General features: G+C 35.4%; 1 protein-coding gene and 1 long non-coding RNA gene across 2 annotated transcripts in view; one reads left to right on the forward strand and one right to left on the reverse strand.

Moving 5' to 3' along the window:
• Positions 1-13,129, forward strand: part of LOC149787832 (uncharacterized) — a 69,643-nt gene extending 56,514 nt beyond the window's left edge. Inside the window, exons 7-10 of the mRNA XM_089974053.1 lie at positions 3,249-3,387; positions 5,381-5,496; positions 9,829-9,901; positions 10,627-13,129. Of these exons, the coding sequence (XP_089830179.1) occupies positions 3,249-3,387; positions 5,381-5,496; positions 9,829-9,901; positions 10,627-11,186 (888 nt within the window). The 3' untranslated portion in view covers positions 11,187-13,129. The remainder of the gene's footprint in view (positions 1-3,248; positions 3,388-5,380; positions 5,497-9,828; positions 9,902-10,626) is intronic.
• On the reverse strand, positions 123-15,568 carry LOC149787833 (uncharacterized). Its single transcript, XR_016424109.1, has 4 exons — positions 15,479-15,568; positions 13,694-13,803; positions 12,587-12,642; positions 123-1,032 (listed from the first exon to the last, which is right to left on the reverse strand). It is a non-coding gene; the product is annotated as an uncharacterized LOC149787833 (long non-coding RNA).
• Between the last annotated feature and the right edge of the window lie 595 nt (positions 15,569-16,163).

Here is a 16,163-nt window from a genome sequence, read left to right on the forward strand (position 1 = left end):
ATATAAAGAAGTTTGGACATCATATAAGGACGAAAGCACTGCATATAAAGAAGTTTGCACATCCTATAAGAGAAAAGCACGGCATATAACGATGTTTGCACATTATATAAGGACAAACGCACAGCATATAACGATATTTGCACATTATATAAAGACAAAATCACATCATATAAAGAAGTTTGCACATTGTATAATACAAATTATCATCCTAATATAGATCTGGCCTTCGATATTATGTGAACAGACAATGACGTGTTCATGATAAGTGAAAGTTGACTGAGAGGCGTAATCAGCATTATGTTACATAGATATACAGAGGCAAATCAGTAATACTACCTGGACAATGATGGTTATATAAAGCATGTTGGTGTGTAAAGGTCATTCATTTTTTTAAATCTAGATTCTAAATGGCAACAACGTCCATGCATTGGTCATGGGTCATTAAATGTCGGTAAAAAAACCCAACAACAACAAAACAAAAGAAAAGAACAAATCATGATAGCGGTTGCGTTTCAGAGGTAGATTATGTACCTACCGTACACATGCAAATAATGATAGTAGTTGCATTTTGGAGGTAAAGTCGGAGATTCTGTTACATATGCATGACTCGTTGTTCAAGAACTACTAGTTATCTCCAAAATAAATTAATCCTAGATAAAAATGTATTTAGCATTATGGCGTAAGGCATAAATAAATAACTACCATGCTACAAGCCACTATTACCAAAATTGTCGTGTACATTTTTGAACACGTAGCTTTACATGCAGTCGAATCTAAAATTGAAGAGTTTGGAATAAAAAATAACAAATGATTGATAGAAAACTTTGTCTATTTTCATATTCATAATAAGAGTGTATTTGGTAACAGATGGAAAATTTAAGGACAAGAACAACAATGGAAATATGTACAGATGGAAAATTCCAGGACAAGAATTACGATGGAAATATGTGTAGATAAATAAGTTTCAAATGCCAGAAAGGTCGATCATTTGCCATGAGAACAATTATGGATGATGGCTTGATGTTGGTCAGTCTGTAAAACAAAAAAGGTCAAATTAATCATACCAAGTTACGATTTTAGGGTAATATAAATGTTTTTTACATGATTTATGCCACATCTAGTTAATAAAGAAATATTGTAATATAACGAGGCTATTGATGACTGATAGTGATTCTGCGTGTGTGTGTGTGACTAGGATTTTTAACATAGCTTTAACAATTTTTCAGTCATATCGCTACGATGTCTGCAGTGTGGCAGTATATAGTGATGTCTAGCACTGGGGCATCATGCCGCAGACATGTAGCATTATGTCCCACCCAGTCACATTATCCTGAAACATGGACGACCAGTCCTAACACTAAACTCCTAATGCTGAGCTCCAAGCGAGGCAGCTGTTAGTACCATTTTTGTAAGTCTTTGGTATGACTCTGACGGGGTTCGATCCCACGACCTCCCGCTTCCGAGGCGAACGCTCTAACCACTAGGCCACCGGAGCGGTCGATAGTGATTGTTTATGAGGTCATGTTGAGCTAGAAAACCTTCACGTTGACTTTAAAGCAAGCAACGACTTCTGTGTCGCCAGTTACTATCCCAAGAAGAAAATATTTGGTTTCCAAGAAATGATTATTGAATGTTTAACGAACGAACAGCTGAAAATACAGTAGTCTTGAAAACAATGGTATTTAATTGACTTGATTTTGGTATGTTAAGAAAGAAACATTTTTATTATGATATACCCACATGCCAGTTTTCATTAGTACAAGTGAATTAGAAGCAAAAATATTGAGGGTGTAAGGAACAAACCGCTGAAAATACAAAACTTACTGGAGCGTAATATTAGGTGACAATGATCTGGAATTTATATGGCTAAAGAACCTTTTCCTGAGATACATCCACATACAAAATTTCATAAATTTAGATGAGATAATGTTCAAGATATTGAGGGCGTAATGAACAGTAATGAGTGAATGTACACACGAATGTACGAAAGAAGCCAAATGCCTTCTCCCCTCGCAGTTTTCATGACTGTAGGTGAATTAGGGTAATAGGATGCAAATTGCCTGCCAAAATATAGAAGTCACTCAAGCATAAAAATTAGCCACATTGACACAGTTTTCATGACTGTAGGTGAATTAGGGTAATAGGATGCAAATTGCCTGCCAAAATATAGAAGTCACTCAAGCATAAAAATTAGCCACATTGACACAGTTTTGGTATGGTTGAATTAAAAAGTTAAAATGTATCCTTATACCAGTTTTCATGAGTATAGGTGAAATAAGGTACAATATCTTTAGGGTATAAGGAACAAACAATTGAAACACGCGAATGTACTAAGGAGCAATATGTGCTATATCCACGTCAATCTTCATTAACGAATGATAAAACATTCTGTCTTTAAATGTAATAGTCATCTCGATGAGTTATTACATATGTACCCAACCCTTCCAGTTCTTTCTACCCTTGCGTTTCTGTAAGGAATACTGCACTTAACTCAACCCACCCCTCCATTCCCCGACTGCGCGATGGTCGTAGCAATGGTATCACTCTTTAAAAGTTTAGAACTATATTACTGTAATGCATTTTTTTTTCTTGTCTCTGGAATAATCACACTACACGCTTCATTTTACATAATGCAAGCTACATTTTACAACAAAAAACAAATTATTAAATGGTTTACAATTTGAGGTCTTACTTGTCATAATTCTATACGTATGTACAATTTGTCTTGTTTATTAATTTTTATTGGGAGTTGTGGTAATATACGGTATTAACACTCTGTAGCTACAAATGATCTGACACTTACAGGTCGCCTAAGGTAAGCTCCAGGCTCCGCACTCAGTTGTAACCCCATATGCCATAAAATAACATTAGCGTGAGAAACTAGTGTGTGTGTGTGTTTTAGTCAGTTATAATCTAGCCATTAAAGTAGTTAGACCAAACCATGTTTTGTGTTATTCAACAAAATATAACAGGCATGTTAATGTTAGATTGTATATTTATATTCATCTTATCTTATCTTGTGTATTAACTTTTTAGGACATGTCAACATTAAACTTATGTGCTTAAATACACAATCATTTGCGTATTAAGCTTGAAGAACAAGTTGTGAATCCAATTATGTGGCAAGTGTTTGCAAGATTATACTCCTAATCACTATTTGCCCCCCAATCTAGACAATATCTCTTGGGATAGACAAGAAATAAGCAAAAGCTAATACAATGACTAATAAGCATTTCTTATTGTTACAGATCTTCGATGCATTTGTGGTGTTTGCTTCATTCATTCTCGATTTGGTCTTTATCAAAGGACTATCGTCCTACCCTATCCAAGATTTTGTCCTGTTTCTGGCTTTTATGGTGCCCTGGAGAGTGATACGAGTAGTCAACAGTAAGCATCAAGTGTATTATTATAATTATTAATTATTATTATTAATATTATTCGTGTTGTTGTTAATGTTGTTTTATTATTACTTTTATCAATCTGTCAGCCTTGTCCACTTTCTGGAAGGCTTTAAGTTTTAACCCACTGTTGCATACTTCTTGCCAAATTCAAGTTAGTGAGAAGCGAGACACACATCAGTCACTTTTTGAGGGCGACAGCCTTGTCAACATTTTTATTTTTTTGTGGTTAAAGTGTTTAAACTGCACATATTTCTTTAATCCCTTAAGAGATTCCTGTGATACATGGCTTAAATCATTATGAAGACAGTTCATTCTTGTCATACTTGGCTTGAATCATCATGAAGACAATTCATTATTGTCATACTTGTCTTGAATCATTATGAAGACAGTTCATTGTTGTCATACTTGTCTTGAATCATTATGAAGACAATTCATTCTTGTCATACTTGGTTTGAATCGTTATGAAGACAATTCATTCTTGTCATACGTGGTTTGAATCATTATGAAGACAGTTCATTGTTGTCATACTTGTCTTGAATCATTATGAAGACAATTTATTCTTGTCATACTTGCTTGGCTTGAATTATAATGAAGAAAATTCATTCGTGTCATACTTGGCTTAAATCATTATGAAGACAATTCATTCTTGTCATTCTTGGCTTGAATCATTATGCATGCACTTCATTCTTGTAATACTTGGCTTGAATCGTTATGAATACACTTCATTCTTGTCATACTTGGCTTCAATCATAAAGAAGACAATTCATTCTTTTCATACTTGGCTGGAATCATTATGAATACAATTCTTTCTTGTACTTGGCTTGAATCATTATGATGAGAATTCATTCTCGTCATACTTGGCTTGAATCATCATGAAGACAATTCATTCTTGTCTTAATTGGCTTGAAACATAATAAATACAATTCATTCTTGTAATACTTGGCTCGAATCATTATGAAGACAATTCATTCTTGTCATACTTGGCTTGAATCATTATGAAGACAATTCATTCTTGTAATACTTGGCTTGAATCATCATGAAGACATTTCATTCTTTATCATACTTGGCTTGACTCATTATGAAGATAATTCATTCTTGTTATACTTGGCTTAAATCATTATGAAGACAATTCATTCTTGTCATACTCGGCTTGAATCATCATGAAGACAATTCATTCTTGTCATACTTGGCTGGAATCATTATGAAGATAATTCATTCTTGTCATACTTGGCTTGAATCATTATGAAGACAAATCATTCTTGCCATACTTGGCTTGAATCATTACGAAGATAATTCATTCTTGTCATACTTGGCTTGACTTATTTTAAAGACAATTAATTATTGTCATACATGGCGCATCATGAACACAATTCATTCGTATCATACTTGGCTTGAATCATAATGAAGACAATTCATTCTTGCCATACTTGGCTTGAATCATTATGAAGACAATTCATTCTTGTGATACTTGGCTTGACTTATTATAAATACAATTTATTCTTATCATACTTGGCTTGAATCGTTATGAAGACAATTCATTTTTGTCATACTTGGCTTGAACCGTTATGAAGACAATTCATTCTTGTCATACTTGGCTTGAATCGTTATGAAGACAATTCATTTTTGTCATACCTGGCTTGAATCGTTATGAAGACAATTCATTTTTGTCATACTTGGCTTGAATCATTATGAAGACAATTCATTCTTGTCATACTTGGCTTGAACCATTATGGAGACAATTCATTCTTGTCATACTTGGCTCGAATTATAATGAAGACAATTTATTCTTGTCATATTCGGCTTGAATCATTATGAAGAATATTAATTTTTGTAATACTTAGCTTTAATCATTATGAAGACAATTCATTCTTGTCATGCTTGGCTTGACTTATTATAAAGACAATTCATTCTTTAAGTTGTATTTACTCGATGGCTTTGAGGGAATAATTCATAACTTATATTTTGATGTTTTCCACAAGGTCTTGTAGTTGCGCTGTTGGACCAAGAGCACTTCCGGTTGAAGCTCCTGTATCAGCAGAAGAAGAAGGTCCAAAATGAACTGAAGGATGCGAAGTGCGAAGAGAAGAAACTTAATGTATGTGTAATGTTTGGTTTTCATAATTTGATTGAAAATGTATCCCAGAATGTAACAGTCTATTCAAAGAAACGTTCTGAAAACCAAACTACGAAGAGAAGAAAGGGAATGCAAGCAGAATGTATTACCTGTATTGTTAGTCATTTTATCGACCCCTCCAAAAATAAATGAACTATTCATGACAACGTTTAGGAAACCCGCTCATATTGTCCCTTTAAAAACATAAACTAACGACACGGAAGGAATTTAACATATATACAACATCTCGACTTCATGACCTATTACACTGGACAACAAATTTTTACAAAAGTCATGTTACTGAAATAAAATTAGTCAATTCTTATCAATTTTTATGTGCTGAACACGAATATGACAGTCAAATTGCAAAATTGGCTCTAGTTGTTTTGTAATCTGCAAGAAATTAATGTTTACATAACGAAATGCATTCCAATAGTAAAAGGTCAACTGTAATAGCCTACCTATAAAAAATCAAGTCATTGACTACATCTTAGATTTCTTCGCCTGTCTCTTGTACAGCTGTTCGGGAGCATCTCTGAGGAGTGTCCAGCAGTAGTCAGCCAGCATTGTAGTGGACCATTTTCCCTGGTATCTTTGTTCCATTGTTGCGATATCTTGATGAAAACGTTCGCCGTGTTCATCACTAACAATACCACAGTTGCTAGGAAAGAAATCCAAATGGGAATGAAGGAAGTGAATCTTTAGAGACATATTGCAGCCAAGTTTCTTATACTTCATCAACATGTCTTCTACTAGTTCCTTATAGTTTTCTGCCCTAACATTTCCGAGGAAGTTTGTAGAAACTAGGCGAAAAGCATTCCATGCTTGTTTCGCGTCACCTTCCAGCAAGTTGTTGAACCGGTCATCTTTGAAAAGCTCTCGAATCTGAGGACCCACAAAAACTCCCTCTTTAATCTTTGCTTCGCTGAGTCGAGGGAATTTTTCATGCAGGTATCGGAATGCTGGCAAAGTCCGGTCAATGGCTTTCACGAAGTTCTTCATCAAACCTAGTTTGATGTGAAGGGGTGGTAGCAAGATTTTCTGAGCCTCAACCAGAGCTGGGTGTTGGATATTCTTCTCTCCAATGGCTACATTCTGCCTGTGAGTCCATTCCTTCCTCATGTAGTGCATTTCCCTTGCTCGGCTATCCCACTCGCATAAGAAACACATGTATTTTGTATATCCTTGCTGCAGTCCCATTAAAAGGGCAACTACCTTCAAATCACCACAGAGGTGCCAGCTGTACTTGTTATACTCAATGGAATTCAGTAGCTGCCTTAAGTTATCGTATGTCTCTTTCATGTGGACAGCATACGCTACTGGAATAGATGGAAGAATGTTTCCATTGTGCAAAAGCACAGCCTTGAGACTCAGTTTCGAAGAGTCCACAAATAGTCTCCATTCTTGTGGGTCATGAGTGATTTTTAAAGCATTCATGAGGCCCTCAATATCGGAACAGAATATCAGATTACTTTCCTTTCTGAAGAAAGGCTCCAATTGCTGGTGGCGCTTTCGATATGCAGTAATTGTGACATCTTCTTCTAGAAGATTCCATTGTTGGAGTCTTGATCCTAGCAATTCTGCCTTGTTCTTTGATAAGTCCAAATCACGAATCAGGTCATTTAGTTCTTCCTGTGTTATTCTGTGTGGGGTTGATGATGCACCACAGTGAAAATCTGGATCACTGCATGCTGATGGACCAGGAGAAGAACAGGTCGACTCACCTTTGTCTTCGTCAGATGAATCAAGAGAATATTCTGCTGGAGGTTCTGGAATAGGAAGTCCCTCACCATGTGGAACTGGTCTCAATGCAGACGGAATGTTTGGGTAGACTATTCTCGACTTCTTTCGCTTCGTTATTCCGCCGGAAAGAGGAGGAACCAAGCAGAAGTAACAGTCATTTAGGTGGTTGCTTGGCTCTCTCCACACCATTGGGACTGCAAACGGCATTGATGACCTTTTGCAATTCAACCACTGTGAAAGCTGTGTTGTACATGTAGCACAGCATATATGCGGAGCCCAAGGCTTGTCTTGGTCACCAACCTTGCATCCGAAGTAAAGATGATATGCCTTCTTCACTTGAGAATTGATACTTTTCTTCTGGTTGGCAAAAGTCACTTCCCCACAAATATAGCAAAAATTGTCCGCGGTATTAACACACTTTCAAGGCATTACTGTTCTTTATTGTACGTAAATGGATAAAATAATAAGTTTTATGTAACAGTAGCTTGAACTGTCTCGCACAACGTCTAAAATATTTTAAATGCTGAACCTATCTGATTGGGCTTTATATAGTACACTGCTTACGTCAGCTTCAGCAGCCGCCTGGCATTAGTATAATAGGCCTACACATGTATAGTACACTGCTGACGTCAACTTACTTCAGCAGCCGCATGGCATTAGTATTGCATTGCATCAGAAAATGATGCAATCAACTGTGGATGATGTGAGCATGATGGTATTATGCAATGTTACATCATTATTCCGGATGTTGCTGCAGTCCTACTGGAGAAATTTACACAGTGAAACATAGAAAATGAGGTATATGAATATCTTCAAAACGAGAGCCAATACAAATTTTTCACGGTTATATTCGTGTTCGGCACACCAAAATACTACAGATTAGGGCCTTTTCAAGTCAGTAATGATTTCACTGTTGACCAGTGTTAGTGGAAGTTTTTGACCCACTAATCTCAACGGTTGACTCTGAATTGTTACGATTCCATGCTCTTCAACTATGTTACAGAAAGAAGCAAAACCAACACATTCAGTAAAATGAGCAAATAATTTTCCCTAGAATACAAAGTAAAATTCAAAAGACACTTATTTGTATTGTGAATTAAGTCCCAAATAATCTTTACTGTTCGATCACAAGTCAAAAATTTCTATACTTTTGGATTTGTGATAGGACGTTGTTCCAAATGAATTCTAATAGTATTGAATGTCTTGATGTATCACACTGATATAATCCAGAATGTCTTTGAGAGAGTCCCCGATAATTCCAAATTAGTGATTTAGTACAAAAGTCAATGGGCACTTTGTAGTTATAATGAATAATTTGAAATTAAAAAATTCCTCTCAAATTATGACTAAATACAATTATAAACTCTGCTCATAGATTCCCAAAGACTGATATTAAAACAGGAACGAAGACCTTGTTTGCAAGAATATTTTTATATACATAGCCACTTGAATTACCGTGGTAGTATTTTCTGAAAAACTGATGGAAAATTCCAAAATATTGTTAGGAAAGTCGCTTGCAGAACATACCAATCTCGTAAAAAAAAGGTTAGCCTTTGAACTCAGTTTTTAGTGAATAGCTTAAAAAATATGGCGAAAGTTAGGTTGGCCAAATTTGTACCCTCAGTCACGGATGAAGACCAAGCACACAATATAAAATAAAAATAAGAAAACAAAATATTTAGAAGATCATTTCTGCTTGAATAAACTATTTTATATCAAGACTATGCTTGTATAGGCCATTTTCTGTGCAGTTCCTTTGTATAAATTTGTCCGATTTGACATTTTTCTGATTTTCCCATGTGATATATAATTAGCACCATCTATTTTATGTCTTTCGAAGGTGGGATGGGGGTGGGAAGAATGGTTGTTTCTTTTAGTCCTGTTGAATCTATGATGGAAAAACTATATATATATATATATGGGCCCCGCCCCGAGTGATCTAAAGCGCTCTCCGTTACGGATGACTGCCATTTCACCTCTGTCTGATCCAGTTCGAGTCTCGGACTCAGCCAATGTGGATATGTAAGACAGCTTGCCCGTAGCTTCTCGTGGGTCGGTGGTTCTTTCTGGGGTTTCCCCGAGTTCTTCCTTCACCATTAATACTGACCACCATGTATAGCCTATCGTGTGCTGAAAAATGGCGTTAAACCCCATAACAACAACAACAACAACAACTATATAATATATATATATATATATATATATATATATATATATATATATATATATATATATATATATATATATATATATATATATATATATATATATATATATTTCTTTTATTTCTTTTCATTTAAAAATATGCATACGATACTTTCAAATGAAATGGTATATTGTTTATACCTGCCACCTAATAATGCAAACACTTTCACAAGGGTATATTCATTGAAGGTAATCTATATTTATGAAGGATAACAGTTGTCTCGGTAGCAGTAATTTCATTCGAGTTGCAGTTCTAAACTTAACATAAACATTCCACAGTATATTTTAATATTTTTTTATATCTGTATTGCAGCAAATATGTCCTTGAGGCAAAATTATAAATTTATTTCCAAAATGTAATTTTAGGCATGCGTGGAAGCACTGGAAAAGATTTGCACTGATGCAGGTGTACCAGAAACAACAGTCAAATTTAATTTAGGTGAGTTTTGCTAAAATGTGCTTCCGTCTTGGAACTGATACAAGAAACTTCTATATCGTTACAGATATTTTAAACGGTATATGAATGTACTTAAACTCTTTAAAAGGTTATATTTGGGATTATACATCATTCTGATCTCTTCAGGTAGTTGTCTATATAGCATAGAAATAATGGAGACTTGCAGTTCTATGCTTCGTTTAATGCGTTGAAAAAGAAAGAATTTCGTGTTTTCAATCAAATGTCACGGTAACAAGAGTAATATATTTTTCTCAAAATATGAGTTTTATTGGCCAAAACTTTGAGTTAGCATGAAATGTTGTATGGTTTTGCGTATGGAAATTGAGTTAACATGAAATATTGTATGGTTTTGCGTATGGCATTGCTGTCATGTCATAGAAGTAACTGATCTGACTCTTGGAAGCATGATGCCCCAGATTCTTTAATTTGCTCAGCATGAAACTTAGCTCAACTTCTAAGTTTCTTAACTTTAAAAGTGTGCAACTTTTGGCAAAATAAAGTTAAAATAATAGACTTTTAAAGTTTTCTTATCTTTAGTTTCTTCCCTATATTGCAATAATTCAGTTATCTAGTTTACGTCAAGGAGGATATCTGATTTTTTTAAACATTTTGCCACGATTTCAATTTGTGTTCACAGTTTTATGATAACAAATTGTGTATTATTTCATAAAATAAATACAAACTTGAGTATATTCTTCTCATTACAGATCTACTCAAGAAAGTTACTTTCAAGACGAACGCCGTCGGCGCATTTGCTAATTTTGGTCTGGGAGGAAACGCATTGAAACAACATTTTCAACATGGACTCGCAATGAAAGATGCCCCAAAACCAGAACAGAATGTAAAATCGCCAGTTAAAATCCAAGTCACTCCATACGCTGACTGCAACGGAAACGATAATATAGAATTACAGGCAGACGATATGTGCTTGGTCAAAGAGGCAGACGTCACCGATGTTTCAAAAATTGAAGTTACCACGAAGGACAGTAAAGCACCTGCCTCGAAGATCTTCTGTGATAAGGGCACAATTACTGATATTGCGTCTCCAGCTTCATCAAGCACCTACATAAAACGAATCGTAGAAGGCACTGCCAGTTTCACAGCCAGAATGAGCGCTGATGACGCCACGCCTCCTTCTACACCTTTTACTGAGCGAAGACGTGCAAGAAGTGTAGGTTGTGTGAGACCTAGAATTACTCCTTTGAAATTACACCAAAAAGAGGAGAAAGAGAAAGACAAACGAAATGACATTGAATCCAAAAAGTGACCAGTGATAATAAGAATGACAGAGACAAGTAAATGCGCATTGAATCTATAAGGATGTAGAAAACGAAGGCAAAATAGGGAATTAATTTGACAAAGACTTCCATAGGGACAACGTCTTTCCGCGGTTGCAGACGCAATGAGCCAGTTATTTGTTCGTGTTTGAAATGTATACAATGCATTTTGAAGTTTCTTGGTGAGGTAGCACTTTACAGAGCATAATAAATTCCATTACTTCGGGTGTAATTGAAAAATCTATCTTAGAATCTTACATGATCAGGTCGATCATGGGCTGGTTTTTACAAGTGTGTTACGTCTGCTGGATTCAGATGTTGAGATATTCATGATGTAAAATACAGTTTATTTCTGGTTTCTATTTAACGCTTTTTATAACGTAATTCCTGAACTTTTATATAAATTTGTAATTTGACATGTAAAGATATTGATCATACACGGTTCGCCTTTGAAACGTCGGGCTCCAAGAAACGGAGGATTTGTGAACATTCAGACTCAGTCTCTAGAAAACGTTTGGACTCAATTTTACCCCTCGTGCTCTAGAAAACGTTCGGACTCAATCTGACCCCTCGTGCTCTAGAAAACGTTTGCTAATTCATCTTTTTGTGTCTTATCATTTTTAGAATATTTTCAATCGGCACCATCTTAGTAGAATTGTGCTTACGTGCCGTTACATACATACATACATACATACATACATACATGCATACATACACACATACATACATACATGCATTACTTACATACATACATACATACATACATACATACATACATACATACACTGTCAAGGTCAACATTGTTATTTCTGTGTAAATTCTGGAGGACGCCCACTAAACTGTTGAGACCTCTTGATGAGATTGATTATACAGCATTAACTATATTTTATGAACGCACATGCGTATATGCAAAATTGATCGCTGTCCCACGTGCAAATCCGAGAGAGAGACGGAGAGAGAGAGAGAGAGAGAGTCTTATGGATTTTTATATTAACGATGTCAGTTATAATTACATGTTAAATGTTAATTACATCCATGTAATATATATATATATATATATATATATATATATATATATATATATATATATATATATATAAAGCATTTATAAAATATCGTATATGGTTTTGTAAGCTATGATGTTTTTGTAATCATTTATGATTAGTTTGTAAATCTGAAAAGGAATGATTTCCTGTACAAGAAATTTATCACCTATCTGGGAATTCGTTATATGGTATATAATTTTGGATATAAAAACTAAATGAAACTGATCAATGAAAATATATAAAGGACAAACATTCTTGAATTTTCTTATTGCCATGTCTACATTTTGTTTGTTTGTAAATTTCCATTCAAAATATTAATAATGTTCGATATTGACAATACGTACCAATCCGCATTTGATTTTCAGTCAATAGAACTACTGCCCAATGCCTTTTCCGTCGCCTGCAAGAAAAGAATTCTGTTCTAAATAGTGCTCCCCCTCCCAAAAAAACCCCAAACAGAAAAAAACCAAAGCAAATTTAAAAAAAGTACCAGTCTGGCAAGTATCACTACAATTACATCCGAGTTTCTATCAGAATATCGGTGTTACTCGAATCTAAAAGCAGACCATGCTGTTCGTACTGATCCCTTGCCGACATAACAAGTCTCGGTCTACCCTGACTGTGTCAGCACAGAAAATTCGCAGATTACGTTGTGCGTTAAAAAGCGGTAACAATGGTGGTTGCCCGGTGCAGATGGTCCACGTTAAGCAGATGTATATTTATTTCATCCCTTTAAAAATGGTGACATAATTAAATTTTTGATGTCTTAATGTGCATGAGAGAAAAAAAAATGACGTCAGTCTAGTATATACCATAATTATTCTTACAATATTTTTTCAAACAGGAGTACAAGTTTTACTTTTGTTTAAATTAAAGGTGTAAACTGGCTTGGTTTCTTTTGATTATTAATTTCATTTACATTAGACAACGCTAACAGCTTAGCTCTATCAGGTATAACGGTACCAATTGCGCAAGTCCAGGGGGCGGAGCTTAAGGTGTATGGTACATTGTATTCAGAATTAAAGAACAACGCTAGCTGTGATTGGTGCATTATGTAAGAGTTGTACTTTCTGTTTGGCTTAAAAAAAGTTGAGCCTCTTGGCAACATGTGAGTTTGTGTTAATTTCTATCTAGATCATATTTTGTATGTTTTATGATTTTTTTTAAAATATGGTACACATGGCTGAAAATGTGCTTGTTGTGACTAGATAACTCTTACCCCTGTCTAGTTCCAGTAGAGTTATCTCTCTTAAATGCAATGGAGTACCTGGTTATGTCATTGTCAGTTGACAATCTAGCATTGTTCTATATGACAGTGTGTGACATGCATGCCTAAGTAGGCCAGAAAGTATATTTATTTCACAAAACATTAGCATTGAGGTATATGGAAAAACAATTGGTACCGTGATACCATCAAGCGCCCCTCAAAACTAGGCTCTAGTTTGACTTACTCTTGCAAAGGATGAAAGTCACAGCTGCACGCTCGTAACCAAGGGTACCGACTAGCGTCGCTCATCCAGACTTCTCATTTGTTTGCTTGAGATCTCCGCGAAACGAGGGTCTGGTAAAAGAAAGTTTTCTTTGTAACGCTAGAACGAAGCTTTCCCAAAATCGGGAATGGGATTAGCCTGACTGGCATGATAAGGTAGCGCTTTACAGATATTATGAAGTTTGGAGAGCGTGACGGGTGTAAGTGAAATTGTTTTCGTATACAATATGCACAATGGACAGAATGTTGACATACCTCTATGTTACTTTCATCTACTGTGGCTGAAATGTTTGGGATATTGTATTTGTGGAAACTGTACATAATTTATGCACACAGCTAACCAAAATGACTGCTCACAAGCACTCGAAAAATCAGCATAAATTAGTCTAAAGTATACTATCTTTAGCAGTTATTGAAATTGGGAAAATAATCTTTTCCAGACTAGACAACAGCAGCTTCTGAAAGTGCAATGAATACTTTACCAAATATAAAAAAGTGAAAACGTTATTGGCTCTTTTTTGCAATATACCTCTGAAGTCCAGGAAGTTTTTTTTTTTTTTGAAAGATGCACGCGTGAAGAAATGCCAAGCTGTATACTCTATAACCCATATTACTCCAATCAATCACCAATCATACACCACAAGTTTTCATTAAAACTCTTACCTTATGCAAAATACGAAGCTCTAGAGCAGCATCTTAAAACAAATATGAAACATTTTGCAATTATTTTTCTTATTGCATATCATCATGTATGATGTTCTCAACAAAACGATACATACATTAACATTGATGCTATGCCTGAAAATAAGCTAAGTATGCATATTTTGCTCTTGATTATACGCTATGGTCTGTGGCAGTATCGTGTGTGCAATGACTGTATTTATAGGGAAATTGGAGGTCTTACAAGACAGCAATGAAGTAAACTTCAAAACTGTTGCATCAAGCAAAAGAAATATAAAGTGAAAATGTTTCTTTTTCATTCGTTAGTAATGAAATTAAGAAATAAATGACGACAAAGCAAATTCGCTTCTCCCATATTTTAGTGTTGATGAATAAGCAACCGTTTTAACCTTTGACCTTTGACTTTCATGAACGTCATCTAAACAGTCCCTTTTAATATTGTAACATTTATTGGTGAGGGCAACAGGGAATATATCCCTGGGGTCCGGGCCTCTTACGGGCCCGGACCGAACAACACTTTTTAATTTTATAAAAGACAAATTTTGAACAAGAACTAGTTGAGGCGCGGGTTTTTCTTACCCCAGGGCTAGTTATCGCTCTCTAAGGCCCTGTTCCGACTAATGAATAATGTTATGTGGGGAAAACATGGCAATTATTCAAAAGAGCTGTCTTAATACCTGTGACTTAACATTTTTTTAGCAATGCGAGTCGAATAATTTCGACTTTGATCTCACAGAAAGACTCTGAAGTAAGCTTATTGATATTGTATTATAGTAATTCTATAGCGGACGAACATCCGGCTATTTATAAAATCTAGTTTTTCATAATGAAAGACAGACGTTGCGAATAACTGCCGAAGACGTTTCAACCATAAAAAATCCACACAAAAAACCCAAACAACAACCAACAAATAACCCGGTGGCGAAGTAATTCAGTGTCCATAGCCTCAAACTATTGCTTACGTTGCTATTAGAAATGACACTTCATCGAATTTTTGTAAGGACATGAGCTTATTCTGACAATAACAAGGACGATAAATGGGCAGTACAAAAGGGCCACTATTTACCATTCGATGAATTATCTTGCATTCGAGGGAAAAGGCAGACGATGTTGCGAGTGCTCGGACGCAAATAGTGACTATTTTTAACTGCTGTCAAACCCGTGGTTGTTATTGACGTCACAACAATATGATGACGTGTCATCACTAGTAGCAAGGTAAGGCTATGAAGACTTAATTATTACTTCATTATTTTCATTCATTAGTTAAATGAATAAAATAAATATTAAAATCTCTGGTATTTGTTATTGATCAAACAGTGAATTTTATTTTCAACGCCAATTTTCACGATGACCTACGATTCGCGTTTCAAAAGGATATTCGTCAGCCAAGAATGATAAAATCTGGAAAGGATTACTTTGAAAACTCTTTCAGAGTGGCAAAGTTATTCGACTCGCATCGGAAAGAGACGAGAATATTTCGGTTGTTCCTGATCTGCCCCAACCCAACACCCTCACAGTTCGTACTCTTTCAGAATATATTGCTGCCATAAGTTGTTTAGACCCTTAGCTCATCTAAACCGTATTCCATCGTTTCCTTGTATTAGCATATAACAATATGGAGAGGATCCTACATTCCATCTCTAACCACAGATTGGAATTCCATCCAAAATGATATATAAATAACCCGACTGTATAATCTGGTTTATATGCGCCTCGTTGTGATATAATTGGTATATCGTAACGTTATCCGC

Source organism: Sinohyriopsis cumingii, chromosome 11, assembly GCF_028554795.1.
Source record: "Sinohyriopsis cumingii isolate HCF-2022 chromosome 11, ASM2855479v2, whole genome shotgun sequence".
NCBI lineage: Eukaryota > Metazoa > Mollusca > Bivalvia > Unionida > Unionidae > Sinohyriopsis > Sinohyriopsis cumingii.